Source organism: Leuciscus leuciscus, assembly GCF_965113295.1.
Source record: "Leuciscus leuciscus genome assembly, chromosome: 21".
Lineage (NCBI taxonomy): Eukaryota > Metazoa > Chordata > Actinopteri > Cypriniformes > Leuciscidae > Leuciscus > Leuciscus leuciscus.
Genome location: NC_138745.1, coordinates 3,120,777 through 3,138,103, shown reverse-complemented (window position 1 = coordinate 3,138,103; position 17,327 = coordinate 3,120,777). Strand labels below are relative to the sequence as shown.

Below are 17,327 nucleotides of genomic sequence, written 5' to 3'. Positions count from 1 at the left end.
GTGTGTCGCAAAACACTAAACACACTCTCACTCACTAAAACACACATCGCACTGTGATACATGTGTGTGGCAAAACACTAAACACACTCTCACTCACTAAAACACACATCGCACTGTGATACATGTGTTGCAAAACTCTAAACACACTCTCACTCACTAAAACACACATCGCACTGTGATACATGTGTCGCAAAACTCTAAACACACTCTCACTCACTAAAACACACATCGCACTGTGATACATGTGTGTCGCAAAACTCTAAACACACTCTCACTCACTAAAACACACATCGCACTGTGATACATGTGTGTCGCAAAACACTAAACACACTCTCACTCACTAAAACACACATCGCACTGTGATACAAGTGTGTCGCAAAACTCTAAACACACTCTCACTCACTAAAACACACATCGCACTGTGATACATGTGTGTCGCAAAACTCTAAACACACTCTCACTCACTAAAACACACATCGCACTGTGATACATGTGTGTCGCAAAACTCTAAACACACTCTCACTCACTAAAACACACATCGCACTGTGATACATGTGTGTCGCAAAACACTAAACACACTCTCACTCACTAAAACACACATCGCACTGTGATACATGTGTGTGGCAAAACTCTAAACACACTCTCACTCACTAAAACACACATCGCACTGTGATACATGTGTGTCGCAAAACACTAAACACACTCTCACTCACTAAAACACACATCGCACTGTGATACATGTGTGTCGCAAAACACTAAACACACTCTCACTCACTAAAACACACATCGCACTGTGATACATGTGTGTGGCAAAACACTAAACACACTCACTCACTAAAACACACATCGCACTGTGATACAAGTGTGTCGCAATGACCTTGTTTCTTTTCATTTAGAGTTTACTGTAATCTTTTTGGCTTTTGCAGTCACTGTATTTTCAAAGTGTGCAAGTGCTGAATATACAGATACTATACAATATTCAATACTATACACTTGCAGAGCATACAATATACAATTTATTCACCTTACTGTAAGTTGTCATTACTACACTTTTTTTACGTAATTGCAAAATTTGTTAACTTTGTTACAATACCCTTTTTCTGTAATTGCATGCTTTCTGTGTTCTCCATTATTTGATGTAGTGTCTAACAAATGATCTGTAGTGTTTATAATATTGACAGATGTGTGTATGATCTGAGAGCATTGCTTGATTTTGAGTTCAGATAAAATGGTTTTGAAGCAATTGTTAGATTTTGCCAGAAGAGTCAGAGGTTCTGTGAATGTGCTTTTGTGTTTAAGGTTTTGAGAAGGTGAGTGATGGTTTCAAGAAATGTGTTTTAGCAATCCAGAAAGACTGTCATTCAGAGATGACAGCAGTTGTGAACATGGTGAACCTGTGGTTAGTTTAATCACGGCGTGTTGGAGGAACGGGCTGGTTTCAGCGAGTTGTCAGGCTGTGATTTAGGAGACAGGAACGCTGGTGCGCTCTGGTTTGTTTATCCAGTCGGCTGTTTTAGCACACATGTTCTGTTAGTGCCTCCTAATAGAAACCAGAGCTTAGATGTTCCTGGAAAAGCCAAACAGACTCCTCCCACTTCATCATCATCATCATCATCATCATCATCACACATAGCAACATCTACATGCTCTCCAACACCTGACCAATGACGAGCCTCGGGTTACGCTTCACCCTCGACCTCGTGCCGGGGTCAGCGGGTTTCACTGCGCTCCAGGCGAAACATTAGACCACAATATCACAATATTTAAACATTCAGTGTTTGTCCTCCCAGTGTCCTCACTGACCGAGCAGATCTGTCTGAATCATGCACTTACCATAGTAATAACAGTAAATTATGCATAATTACATGCAACTAACCCTCAACCAAACCCTAACCCTATAGTAAGTACATGTAGTTTATTAATATTACTCAATACTTAAATATATAATTACACTGTAACAATGACACCTTAAAATAAAGTGTAACCCTTTATTTTGAGGTGTCCGTGTTACCGTGTTATTATACATTTAAGTATTGAGTAATATTAAGCAACTACATGTATTTACTATAGGGTTAGGGTTTCTGATTAGGGATTAGTTGCATGTAATTATGCATCATTTACAGTGTTTACTAAATTAAGTGCATGTAACAGATGTTACAGGGACTCTGTAAAAAAAGGTGTTACAGAAATAAGTTTAAGTAAAGTTGTTAAAATTATCAGCTGAAAAAAATAAAACAATAAACTAACTACTACAACTAAAACTAAAATAAAAATAAATTAAACCTAAATAGCAATATTTTTATATATAAAAAAATGTTTTGGGACAAAAGCACTTAAAACTTAAATTAAAATGAAAACTTAAAATATAAAAAGCTAATTCAAAATATTAATTTCGGTAACACTTTAGTTTAGGGTCCAATTCTCACTATTAACTAGTTTATTATCTTGCATATTACTAGGAGATTGACTATTTATTAGTACTTATAAAGCACATATTAATGCCTTATTCTGCATGACCATATTCTTCATCCCTTAATCCTATAATACCAACCCGATTTTATGGCAATTTGTACAAATTTTACAAGGTGGCTACTTCTTACCAACTCATGCAACCTCACTCGTACGAATTCGTAAGATTTTTGCTTGCATATTTTACGAGTTGCCAAATTCGTATGAATTCGTACGAATGACCTGACTCCCCCCCCAAACCTACACATCACGTGGGTTTTGACAAAAAGTGAGGATTTTGTACGAATTCGTACAATTTGTCTAAACCCGCGTGATGTGTAGGTTTAGGGGCGGAGTCTTCGGAAGGTCATTCGTACGAATTTGGCAACTCGTAAAATATGTACAATTTAGCAAAAGTCTTACGAATTCGTACGAGTGAGGTCGTGAGAAAGCGTTGATAATACCTAAACTTAACAACTACCTTATAACTATTAATAAGCCGTATTCAGGAGTTTATTGAGGCAAAATTCATAGTTAATAGTGAGAATTGGACCCTAAACTAAAGTGTGACCAGAAAATTCTATTTCAGTATTTCAGCCTTTCTACTTCAAAATGTCACATTTAATTCACAGTGGCTGTTTCTTTGTGATGTTTTGTGCAACAGTTTTAAAGTGGATCCTATTATTCCCAGTTTACAGTGTTTGAATCCATCATGCTTTACTTATTCCTTGTTCGTGTTGTAGTGCGTTAACTAGAGCGCATTCACACTGTGACTTACTCATCCTTTGCATCATTTTAGAGAAGATGAAGTTACATTATACTCTTATGTTATGTACATATGATTAATCTTTCATGCATTGGATGCGACTATTATCGACTATCACTGGAATATTTGAAAATATAATATTCTAGATATTTCCTCTTCAAAAGTGCATTGATTGATAATATCTTGAAGTGTGATTCTAACAATATGTTTTAAAATTATGTTCTGAATTTTCAAAATCAAAAATCTTTGCCTGTAATAATATAATAGATGAGATTAAGCGTATGTGAAAGCTGATTCAGTTATATGGCTGTAATATATTAAACATGAGTGCCAGTGTTTAAACAGGTTTCATTTTTCATTAACTTTGTCAGAAAGGGTCTTAATTAAGTTTCAGGGGAAAAATCAATAGCCTTAACAAATAAACATTAGAATACAAACATCTAGTCTATTGTAGATTGTTCTGCATCAATCGTGTTCAACTAAACAATACGTGTGCGTTTGTAAAACAAAATGATATCCAGCTATAGATCTTCTCTTTGAGTTTCTACAGACAGGAGGACTTAACCTTTGACCCCGAGGGAAACCTCTGTCAAATAAATGTGCTTCTGAAATAATCCTCTCATGTGACTCTCTGTCTTGCTGCGTGTGTGTGTGTGTGTGTGTGTGTGTGTGTGTGTGTGTGTGTGTGTGTGTGTGTGTGTGTGTGTGTGTGTGTGTGTGTGTGTGTGTGTGTGTGTGTGTGTGTGTGTGTGTGTGTGTGTGTGTGTGTGTGTGAGAGTGTATTTGCATTTCAAGCCTTTAGATGAATCATGTATTTTCATTGAGTGTATCACCGTTTGGTTACTCTGGAAAAACAAATATTCTCGGCGGGTCGTCCTCTCTGGATTTCCACGGAGCATGATGACCTTTACTCAAACCAAATAATGGAGAGGAAAAGAGCCATGTGTGTGTGTGTGTGTGTGTGTTTTAGTAAAAAAAAGCGCTCGTGGGAAGTAAAAGATACAGACTGGTGGGCCGGAAAAGCACTTGGAAGTAAATGACGGAAACCAGTCAGTTAAAGTTAATTCAGCTTCACAATCAGGAAAATAACAATCAATGATGCAAACTTCATCGGGAACACTTCACAATAAGGGTTCAACATTAGTGAACTACCTTATGAATGAACAACACTTCTGCAGCATTTATTAATCTTAGTTCATCTTAATTTCAACAGTTACTAATAAAATTAAAGGTTGTATTAGTTAACATTAGTTACTCACTGTGAACTAACATGAACAAACAATGAACAGCTGTATGTTTATTAACTAACATTAACAAAGATTAATCAATAATGTAACAAAGGTATTGCTCATTGTTAGTTCACATTAACTAGTGTTAACTAATGAACCTTATAGTAAAGTGTTAAAACTTCACCAAATACTAATATTTAATATCTTGTGCATTTGTGCTGTTGCATGGATTAAAGAGTGTTTATGCATTAAAATACCTTTTTTGTTTTGTTTTTTGTTTTGGATGAACCAGTTGTTCATAGTTGTTAAAAATACATCTAAACTACAACATATGCTCTCAATGGCAAATGCGGAACAGTTAGTGCATGCGTTTTAGGCTAGATTATTGTAATGCTATTATGGGTGGTTGCCCTGCACACTTAATAAACAAACTCCAGCTGATCCAAAACACAGAAGTATGACCATATTAGCCCTGTTCTGTCAACACTGCACTGGCTCCCTATTAAACATCGAATTATCACTGATTACTTACAAAGCACTAAATGGTTTAGCTCTCCAGTACTTGAGCGAGATCTTAACGCATTAAAGTTCTTCGCGTCTATTGCGAACTCACAATTCTGTTTGCTTATGGTGTGGACGCTTAATATTCAACAATATTATTGATCTCCTGCATTGACTCCATTATATGAGAACTGAACTGAGCTGGACGATGACATCACGGTTTTCTCCAGAGCGGCTGTAGAAATAAATGAACTAAATGAATAACTTGAACCATCACTGAACTTACTTAATCTGGACAATGACACTATTTTCTTCTAGATCTGCTAGAAACCAACTTTGTTGTATTATTTTCCTGATATCTCTGTAAAGCTGCTTTGAAACACTCTGTATTGAAAAATCTCTATATAAATAAATGTGACGACTCACTGTGTGTCCATGTTGAAAATGAGCTTAAACCAGTCTAAGATGTTTCGCTGGTCTTGATGGTTTTAGAGACAGCAAGCCACAGGATCATATAACCACACAATATTAGCCCTCAGATGATGAGATTATGAGGCAGTGCTTGTAATAATTAACCTTCTGAATAAACCAGTGAAACCATCTTTTTTTCGACGCAACACTGTATATTAATACACACAGAATCATGGTGCCACTCATATTTTGTAATGGACACACATAAAAGAAACGTGTACGACCTTTCTTATCTATTTCTGCATTTCTAATCGCTGACTTTAACACGCATGTGTGTGTGTGAGGAATAAAAACAAAGTGCACGTGACCAGAGGAAAGCAAACACTGGTTTGCTATAGAGACGGAGCTCATGATAAAACCTCCTCCTCCTCCTCCTCCTCCTCCTCCTCCTCCTCCTCCTCCTCCTCCTCCTCCTCCTCCTCCTCCTTCTTCTTCTTCACATCAACCTGAGCAAACAAACAAACCAGCGGCAGACAGAGTGACACGGCTCATGCACACACACGCACAGCACACACACACACACACACACACACACACACACACACACACACACACACACACACACACACACACACACGCTCACGGACACACACCACTTCATTTCAGCCAGCATGTTTACTCTAATGCATCAGCAAAAAATGGGAATAAAACATTTATTTCATGCATAAACACAGCATAAATGCACAAGAAATGTAATATTACTATTCATGAACACGCAACATTTTTCATGTCATGTCTACTTGTTTACATGTTTGATCCAAATGCAGAAAATCACACTTTTCAGCAACTACAATACATTTTAGAGTTTAATATAGAGAGAAATAATGCAGGCAAGCTGAGCACTGACACATCTCACAGGAGTCTGCTGGACCAGTGGACCGTGTGCTGGTGTGTGTTTGATGGCTAATGTAGTCTCGAGACAGTTTCTCATGTGCAAACGTGTGTTGTGTGTGTTTAAGAAGATAAGCCTCTCGTTTCACCACGGAAACTCTAATTTCATGAAACCAAACAGGTGTAGCAGCGCTAAACCATTAGGTAGAGTGCATTTTAGAGCACACACACACACACACACACACACACACACACACACACACACACACACACACACACACACACACACACACACACACACACACACACACACACACACACACACACACACTTATATTCTTAAGTTTGGGGGTTAAGATTTTTTTTATGTTTTTGAAATAAGTCTGTTGTACTCACTAATGTTGCATTTATTTGATCAAAAATATACAGTGTGAAATATTATTATAATATAAATCATCTGTTTTCTATGTGAATATATAGTAAAGTGTAATTTATTCCTGTGATCAAAGCTGAATGTTCAGCATCATTACTCCAGTCTTCAGTGTCACATGATCCATTTATGATTATTATCAGTGTTGAAAACAGTTGCTGCTTCATATTTTTGTGGAAAACGTGATACATTTTATTTACTTTGAATAATAGAAAGCTTATTTGAAATAGAATCTTTTGTAACATTATAAATCTCACTTTTGTGTAATAACTGAACCAATACTTTTGAATAGTAGGATGTGTGTGTATACACATATACTATATATTTTTATACTATATTTACTATTATATTTACACTGTATATAATATACACTATTAAATGTGCTCTGGTAACTTTTACTGTACGGGTCTCTCCAGTCATTCATGGTTTCTGCTGTTTCTGCTTACTGTATATCTGGATCTGATTTAAATTAGAGGTAATAGTTGATATTTTTGAGCAACACTGCCCTCCTGTGTTTAACTGAAATATGAGCGTCATCGACAGATGGATGGATGGATGGATGGATGGATGGATGGATGGATGGATGGATGGATGGATAGACAGACACATGGATAGATAGATAGATAGATAGATAGATAGATAGATAGATAGATAGATAGATAGATAGATAGATAGATAGATAGATAGATAGATAGATAGATAGACACATGGATGATAGATAGATAGATAGATAGATAGATAGATAGATAGATAGATAGATAGATAGATAGATAGATAGATAGATAGATAGATAGATAGATAGATAGATAGATAGATAGATAGATATGGATGATAGATAGATAGATAGATAGATAGATAGATAGATAGATAGACATGGATGGATAGATATATAGACACATGGATGATAGATAGATAGATAGATAGATAGATAGATAGATAGATAGATAGATAGATAGATAGATAGATAGATAGATAGATAGATAGATAGATAGATAGATAGATAGACATGGATGGATGGATAGATATATAGACACATGGATGATATATAGATAGATAGATAGATAGATAGATAGATAGATAGATAGATAGATAGATAGATAGATAGATAGACACATGGATGGATGGATGATGGATAGATGGATAGATGGATAGATAGATATGGTATTAATTCTATCAACAGGTCGTTTCACTGGATGACCACAGAAGAAACTCATACATCTGGAACATGAGGCTGAATAACAACAGAACATCTTTGGGTCTTTAAGAGCTCTGATTCACTTCATGTTTTTGACGGAGCATCTAAAAAATTCTAATGATAAAATATGTCATTTAAATTTTTCCCATGGCAAGCTCATCAAGAAGCATTTAGGAATCTTCATGAACAGAAATGCAATGATAATAATAGTTTCCACCAGTAATAACATTCCTATCAAACACACAGCTAAAGGAAGAGGATTTGATGTTGAAGAGAACACTCACATTGACATCATGTCACCCTGATGGAGATCCTGATGACCAGAAGCTCCTGCGTGACATGTGCTCATGAAACCCTCCATAACAAACATCTGAGTTAATGTGCTCCATCTGAGAACGCCAGAGAGACATCACGACAAACAACACATGAGCACAGAAACAAGGTTTCCAGGAAAAGGTGATCTTGACCCCGACGACCTGCAGGACAACCGCCTTTACCGGGTCATTTACTCTCTATGTCATTACTGGTGACGTGAAGTGTTTAACCCTCGGGTGCTGTTCCTGTGGCGTTAACCCTCGGTGCTGTTCCTGTGGCGTTAACATTCGGTGCTGTTCCTGTGGCGTTAACCCTCTGTGCTGTTCCTCTGGCGTTAACCCTCTGTGCTGTTCCTCTGGCGTTAACCCTCGGGTGCTGTTCCTGTGGCGTTAACCCTCTGTGCTGTTCCTCTGGCGTTAACCCTCGGGTGCTGTTCCTGTGGCGTTAACATTCGGTGCTGTTCCTGTGGCGTTAACCCTCTGTGCTGTTCCTGTGGCGTTAACATTCGGTGCTGTTCCTGTGGCGTTCCTGTGGCGTTAACCCTCTGTGCTGTTCCTGTGGCGTTAACATTCGGTGCTGTTCCTGTGGCGTTAACCCTCGGTGCTGTTCCTGTGGCGTTCCTGTGGCGTTAACCCTCGGTGCTGTTCCTGTGGCGTTAACATTCGGTGCTGTTCCTGTGGCGTTAACCCTCGGGTGCTGTTCCTGTGGCGTTAACATTCGGTGCTGTTCCTGTGGCGTTAACCCTCTGTGCTGTTCCTCTGGCGTTAACCCTCGGGTGCTGTTCCTGTGGCGTTAACATTCGGTGCTGTTCCTGTGGCGTTAACCGTCGGTGCTGTTCCTGTGGCGTTAACATTCGGTGCTGTTCCTGTGGCGTTTCTGTGGCGTTAACCCTCGGGTGCTGTTCCTGTGGCGTTAACCTTCAGTGCTGTTCCTGTGGCGTTAACCCTCGGGTGCTGTTCCTGTGGCGTTAACCCTCGGTGCTGTTCCTGTGGCGTTAACCCTCGGTGCTGTTCCTGTGGCGTTAACCCTCGGAGCTGTTCCTGTGGCGTTAACCCTCGGGTGCTGTTCCTGTGGCGTTAACCCTCGGAGCGGTTCCTGTGGCGTTAACCCTCGGGTGCTGTTCCTGTGGCGTTAACCCTCGGGTGCTGTTCCTGTGGCGTTAACCCTTGGAGCTGTTCCTGTGGCGTTAACCCTCGGTGCTGTTCCTGTTGCGTTAACCCTCGGGGAGCTGTTCCTGTGGCGTTAACCCTCGGAGCTGTTCCTGTGGCGTTAACCCTCGGGGAGCTGTTCCTGTGGCGTTAACCCTCGGAGCTGTTCCTGTGGCATTAACCCTCGGGTGCTGTTCCTGTGGCGTTAGGACCAGCTTGAGAGGAGCGCAGGTGACACTTACACACCAGACACACACACACACACACACTCAACTAACCCATGACACTCACACACCAGACACACGCACACACACACTCAACTAACCCATGACACTCACACACCAGACACACACACACACACACACACACACACACACTCAACTATCCCCTGCCACTCACACACCAGACCAGACACACTCAACTAACCCACGCCACTCACACACCAGACACACACACACACACACACACACACTCAACTAACCCACGCCACTCACACACCAGACACACACACACACACACACACACACACTCAACTAACCCACGCCACTCACACACCAGACACACACACACACACACACACACACACACACACACACACACACACACACACACACACACACACACACACACACACACACACACACACACACACACACACACACACACACACACACACACACACACACACACTCAACTAACCCACGCCACTCACACACCAGACACACACACACACACACTCACACACCAGACACACAGGACTATAGGCCAGTAATGTCTTGGCCTTACCTGGCTTCTTTATTGGTATAATTATTGCTTCTTCCCATATCTTGTTATGAGGCAGTAGTAATTTTTCGAGACTTTCTTCACTTGTGTGTTTTATTATGCTGTAATATATTTAATCTTTGTCAGAAGCTGTTTTTCTAGCTTTCCCCAAGGCTCTTTTTAACTTATACAGCCGGAGCAACTTCTCTCTATTTACGGATTTGACGACACGCACGGGCGAGTGACGCGTGTGCGCAATTTCCCGCTAAAACCACCCCGACCAGTCTACAATATGAACACTTATAACAGGCTTACCATAGCGAACCAGGGTAAGACAAAACATCGATAATGCATTGAATCATTACATTTAGTTCATTTTGAAAAAAACAATAAATACAAAATGCACTTTTAACAGAAAACTATACGTTATTTACCACAGTAGGCTACATACAAATAAATGTGCTATTTGCTAAAAGGACTAAAAGGAAGGAACCTGCCAATGCTGTTCAAGATAGCATGATCTCCTTGTTTATCATATATAACCTGCTGAAACTGATTATGGAATTTCATATTTTCATAAAATTTCATAAAATAAGAGTAATTGCTTGGATTATGTGGTTAATTGATTAATTACATCATGGCTGATGTAATTAAAAATCCACAGACTGAAGGTGAGGTGAAGGCAGTGGATTAGCCTATTTAGACAGTAACCCTAACTCTATGTTTTTGAAACCAGCTGAGGAAATTGAGATTATTGAAATTGTAAACAATTGTAAGAATAAAAAGTCAACAGACGTGAATGATATTGATATGGTTTTAATTAAGGATGTTATTGGTGCAATTGTTAAACCGTTAACTCATATTTATAATTTGTCTTTCAAAACAGGGGTATTCCCAAGCAATATGAAAATTGCTAAAATCATTCCACTATAAAAATCTGGAGAGAGAAATCAATTCACGAATTATAGGCCATTGTCTTTACTCTCTCAGTTCTCTAAAATATTAGAAAAATTGTATGTAATTAGATTGGATAATTTTATTGAGAAGCATGATATAATATTAAATATTATCATTATTGGTTGATAGTCAGTATGGATTTAGGTCAAACAGATCTATATCAATGGCATTAATGGAGTTAATTGAAGACATTACCAGTGCTATAGATAACAAACAATATGCAGTGGGAGTATTTATTGATTTAAAAAAAGCTTTCGATACAATCGATCATCGTTTGTTAATCAATAAACTGGAAAAGTATGGTATCAGAGGAGTTGCATTAGATTGGATGAAAAGTTACATAACTAACAGACTACAATTTGTTCAAATGGGGGAGTACAGATCGGAGTGCTTGGGTATCACCTGTGGAGTACCACAGGGGTCAATATTGGGTCCAAAATTATTTATTATGTACATAAATGACATATGTAGGGTGACTAACCTCTGAAAATTTGTGATTTTTGCTGATGATACTAATATATTCTGTTCAGGGGAAAATCTGAAGCAGCTTTTGGAGGTGGACACATCAGAAGTTAATAAGTAAAAAATATGGTTTGACAAATAAATTATCGTTAAATCTAGATAAAACAAAATTTATGCTGTTTGGTACTCGTAAAACCGACACACAAGTAAAAGTTATGATTAGCCTACTAATGTTAAAATAGAAAGAGTGTATGAAAATAAATTTTTGGGTGTGATTCTTGATCATAAAATTTGTTGGAAACCCCATATCAAATATGTTAGAACAAAAGTAGCGCAGAGTACTGGAGTAATGGGGAAAGCAAGGCATGTATTGAGTAAAAAAGCACTTTTTGTTTTGTATTGTTCACTTGTGTTGCCTTATTTAAATTGTTGTGTTGAAGTATGGGGCAACACCTACAAAACCACCTTACAAACATTAAGCACAATACAAAAAAGTGCAATTAGGATAGTAAATAAGGTAGGATATCATGAGCATACTAATTTACTATATTTAAAATTGCACACTGTAAAGTTTAATGATCTTGTTAAATTTAAGACCGCTCAATTAATTTATAAAGCAATAAATAAACAGTTGCCTGGAAACATACAACAGTTATTCACAGATAGGGTGGGGGGTTATAACTTGAGAGGGGATTTAAATTCGAGTCAACATAGGACTTGGACAAAACTCAAAAGTATGTGTATTTCGATTTGTGGGGTGATTTTGTGGAACGGTCTGAGCAGTTCGATCAAACAAAGTGTTAATATGTTGCAATTTAAAAAAAGGTTTTACAAAAGTTTTATTTTTGATAAGTACAGAAGTGGAGAGGGTGAATGATAACTCATTATGGTTGTAAATGCTGCTTGATAATGGTTTTTGTTTATGCTTTTTTTCTTTGTCTTAATATTAAGATAAAGCATTATTTTAATTTAGTAGTTTGTTTTTGTTTTGTTTTTGTATTATTTAAATCGTTATGTTTGATTTATCTTGTTCGATTGTGAATTGGTTTGTGTAGTTACTGGGGGTATAGGTCTTGATAAGCCTAGGACTTCTACCTATCCCTTTTTGAACAGGTTGATTATTAAGCTAAAAAAAAAAAAAACTTGTTTATTTATTTGTATGGATATTTCATACGCATTGCTGTCTTGTTTAATTTTATTATTATTTTATTAATTGTTCGAAATAAAGATTTCATTCATTCATTCATTCATTAAGTACTTCTGATTGTATTGTTCTCTTCATTGTAATTGGCTTTGGATAAATAAATTCATGCATACTTGATATCACACAGCCTAATAATGGCATGCTGGAGGAACTTTGGCTTCCATGTTAATTTCGTAAGGAAGCATAAGCAATATGATATTCTGTCCACGAGGTGTCGCTGTTAGATCATATTAATGAAACTTCAATTCAGAATTCAACTTTATTGTTGGGAATACAATACACGGTACATGAAAACCTTGAAAAAAACAACAACAATGTGGAGGTCATAGAAAAAAGTTCTGTATATCATTGCTTGTCATTTCTGTGATTTTACCTGTTCATGTCATTTCTTCATACAGGGGGGAAATAAACGGAGTTTATCTTATATACATTAGTTGATTTGTGGTCTAAATTCTCCGAGAAGCTAAAAATGGCACATCAGTACAAATCTTCTGAACCATAAAATATTAATTTAGGCTAAACACTGGTCTTTCAGTAGATCCAGATCATATAAAAAATAAGAACAAAAACATAAAAACAACGCGAACAAAAGTGCAAAAGGCATAGTACTCTCCAGGTCAAAACTCTTCAAATGAAAATATTTTTACAGCACGATATAGTAAACGATCTACAGTACGCATAGTATCATGACAGAACATCAAACCGTTAAATTCTGGCACATCCTGAACATCACTTAAAGCAACTAATTTCTAGTTAAAGCTTTCTATATATATTTAGCGAACAGGACAAAAATGTAAGGCATTCAACAAAACATCAATCATGTATTATGCAAACTAAGCGCCATATGATATTTTTCATATGTACATTACATACATTCGTATTTCCTATTAGTTTGTATTTTATGAAAAGACATTGACAAATAACGATGACGAGAGAATATTGTAGCACTTTATTTTACAGTCCTGTACATGCACTATGTGCTTATTACAGTTATTACAATAACTGGGTAATAACTAGGTACCAAATCTACCCCTAAACCTAACCTTAATTACCTCATATTACCAGTACTTTCTTATGCAAGTACAATGTACGTTCACGTAAGCTAACTACAGGTGTTAAGGTTATGGTTTAGGGGGAGATTCAAGGTTAGAAGTTATTGTCAGTTATTGTAATTACTGTAATAAGTACAAAGTATGTATAAGGTTAACAGGACTGTAAAATACAGTGCAACCGAGAATATGATTATGTAGTGTGTGTGTGTTTCTGAAAGTGTAAAGAACCTAATATGTGAGCACTTCTTTTGACTAACTAAATCAAACTTTACATTCATGTTAAAACATTTTATTATGTCACATGATCTGTTCATGGAAGCTTGTTTCCGCCACAGAATGAAAAATAAAATAAGGTAACAGCGACTTTATATCTCACAATTCTGACTTTTTTCTCACAATTCTGACTTTTTGTCTCAGAGTTGTGTGAAATAAAGTCGCAATTGCGTGTTATAAAGTCAGAATTGCGAGATATAAAGTTGCAATTTTTAGAATTGCATGTTTATATCTCACAATTCTGACTTTATAACACGCAATTGGGAGATGTAAAGTCAGAATTGCAGGATATAAACATGCATTTCTGAGAAAAAAATGTTTTTTAGAATTGGACTTTATAACTCAATTCAGTTTTGTGAGATAAAAAGTCGCAATTATCTTTTAAAATGTTTTATTCTGTGGCGGAAACAAACTTCCATAGGTTTCAAGACATCGATGAGTCTTACAGTAATGTGTAATGGTTCGTACACAAAATAGAGAAAGTCTGGCTTAAAACTATGCTTTAAAAACAGAAAGATTGATAATAAGTCAGCATGATCAGCATAATAAGTAGATAATTTATGCTGAACATAATAAGCAGAGTTCTTCTAAGAGAGAAACAAAACAAGAAAATAAGAAAATAACATTCACAAGAAAAAAAAGCATAATTTCCCTAATGTAACTGGACTTTTCCACACATATTTAAATGACTCATTTTGCACGAATGAGACTGAAAGCACAGTTAGGTCTTTGTTAATGCGGATTATCTCTGCGTTTACCTTATAACACAGATCAGAAGAGAGTGTGTGATGGGTTATGAGATCTGCTGAACACATTCACAGCTGCTGGAGGAGGAGGCGGGTCAGAAGAGTCCGAGAGTCTGACCAAACATCATTCTTCCCTGTGTTTATCAGGAGAGTAAATATTAGCGCATGTGCGACTGCACTGCGAGCTGTGAAGAGCATGGAGGTCCAAAGAAAGAATACAGCGTTTGAAAATGAAAGTCTCCAGAGACAGAATATCTGACAGCATCCAATGAGTGCGAGAGAAGAGGATGAAAGTGTAAAAACACACACACACACACACACACACACACACACACACACACTGACAGAAGCCGGTTTATGAGCGACAGCATCCGACTCCCTTCATCTCCTTGTTAACAAACTCCTGCAGCTGAAACTTGGGCTCGTTCGGCTCCTTCATCTCCCTGTGCTTCAGATCCCTGAGGGAAACATCACATTCCTCAGGAAAACTCAGCGCCTGATGTTTATTTGCACACATTTTTTTAGCACAAGATTCAATGAAGGAATTAGGAAAATCTGGTAATGATGCAAACACGCCTACAAATTAAACACAAATTACACTGTGCAATATTCCTCGGATTACTGGGATCTGATGTACTTCACTGGGATTATCCAGCATCTGTGATCCAGACACTTTAATCGGCTGTTTAAACGGGAAAAGCTGCATGTTTTTCTCCAATATTAATAAGTTACTTCTACAACATTAAATGCATCAGGCAAAAAAAAAAAACTGTACATTTTGTGAATAACACGCTCTTTATTTACAGTAAAACGTGTTTGCTCTCAAACAGAACTGAATGCATAGTGTAAAGCTTTTCTTGCATGTTTATTCTGGCCTTGATGTTATTATCTGAGACATATTCCTGAAATACTGACACACTTTTGCATAAAATCTTGTATTTGTAAAGATAAATCCGGCTAAGCTGTGTGTCTGGAAACATGGTGTTTTGTCCGTCCCTGATGAATGAATCTGCCCTTCCCTTCCGTCTGCTCTCCGAACACACCGGGAAAACAGCACTACATCTGTGATTATGATCACTTTTAACACTCATTTACACAGAGAAACTGTGTTTGCACTGAAACTGAATTTAATAGTGCTAGTAAAGCTCTACACAATGTGTCTTCCTTATACAGACTAGGGCTGGGGGAATTAACACGTTAATCTTTGCGATTTATTTGAGATGTTTAACGCAGTAAAAAAAAATTTACGCAATTAACGCAGCACTCTCTTTTTTTTTTTTTTTGCCTCGTTTTAATGATTTCCTGTTGCGGCTGCTATTGAAAAGGCCGAAAATATGCCGTCCCGCCCCTCCATGTTCGGCGATCAGGCTTCATTCTCGCGCAGCTTTCATGAGCGGGTCTTTTCTGCTCCATGTGTGCGCTGCGCTCTCCGCTCCGTGTGTGTGTGTGTGTGTGTGTGTGTGTCGGCACGCTGCGCTCTCTGCTCAATGTTACGCTCCGTGTTTGCGCTGTGTGTTCTGCTCTGTCGTTAACGGCCCAAACGCTCCGATCACGCACTGGAAAAGCAAAGTCCGCTCAAATAACGTGAAATGTCTCTGTAGTAGACTTCTGTTTGCAATAGCCCTACTGAGCTGGTATAGTCATGCTGGGCAACAATGGTAAAATGACCTGCTCTGATCACATGCTCTGGTAATAATAGCTTTGTAGGACTATATTTTATTATGATAATTATTTTTAAATATTTAAAAAATCTGTTAAATTGATTGTTGATTGATTATTGAAAAAGAATAATATATTGATGTTTAATATTATTTTAATATAGGGCTATTTTCTGTTCCTTTTTTTCCCCTGTGTTGTTTAATTTAATTAGGTGATTCTAAGTTTAAATATTGATGATTACAAGCTTGCGGGAAATGCAATTAATTGCAGCAAATTTTGCAATTTTATTAGTTAATTTTTTTTAATCGATTCCCAGCCCTAATACAGACACTTATTAACATAAAACATGATGCATATTTACTGTAAGTCACTGCCGATAAACTTTTGCTGTATGTTTACACAAAAAAAATACGTTTTTTTTTTTTTGATTGTTAGTTTTTGAAAGGAGTCTCTTCTGTTCACCAAGGCTTCAATTATTTGATAAAAAATGCATTAAAAACAGTGAAATATTATTAGAATGTAAAATATCTGTTTTATATGTGAATATATAGTAAAGTGTAATTTATTCCTGTGATCAAAGCTGAATTTTCAGCATCATTACTCCAGTCTTCAGTGTCACATGATCCTTCAGAAATCATTCTAATATGAGGATTTGATGATCAAGAAACATTTATGATTATTATCAGTGTTGAAAACAGTTGCTGCTTCATATTTTTGGTGCCTTGGTGAGCATAAAAGACTTCTTACTTATTAAAATCGTTATTATTCCAAACTTTACAATGCATTGGCATTGACATTTAACTGGTTAAATTGGATTACGGGTGGTTTAATGAATAAGACGCAGCTTTTTGCATGTGCAAAAGTGGCTCAAATGTATT

The 17,327-nt window shown here is 37.3% G+C and overlaps 1 protein-coding gene across 1 annotated transcript in view; it reads right to left on the bottom strand.

The window, feature by feature from the left end:
• Positions 1–12,964: 12,964 nt before the first annotated feature.
• rab26 (RAB26, member RAS oncogene family) overlaps positions 12,965–17,327 on the bottom strand; it is an 84,382-nt gene continuing 80,019 nt past the window's right edge. Inside the window, exon 8 of the mRNA XM_082152560.1 lies at positions 12,965–15,248. Within this exon, the coding sequence (XP_082008686.1) occupies positions 15,146–15,248 (103 nt within the window). The 3' untranslated portion in view covers positions 12,965–15,145. The remainder of the gene's footprint in view (positions 15,249–17,327) is intronic.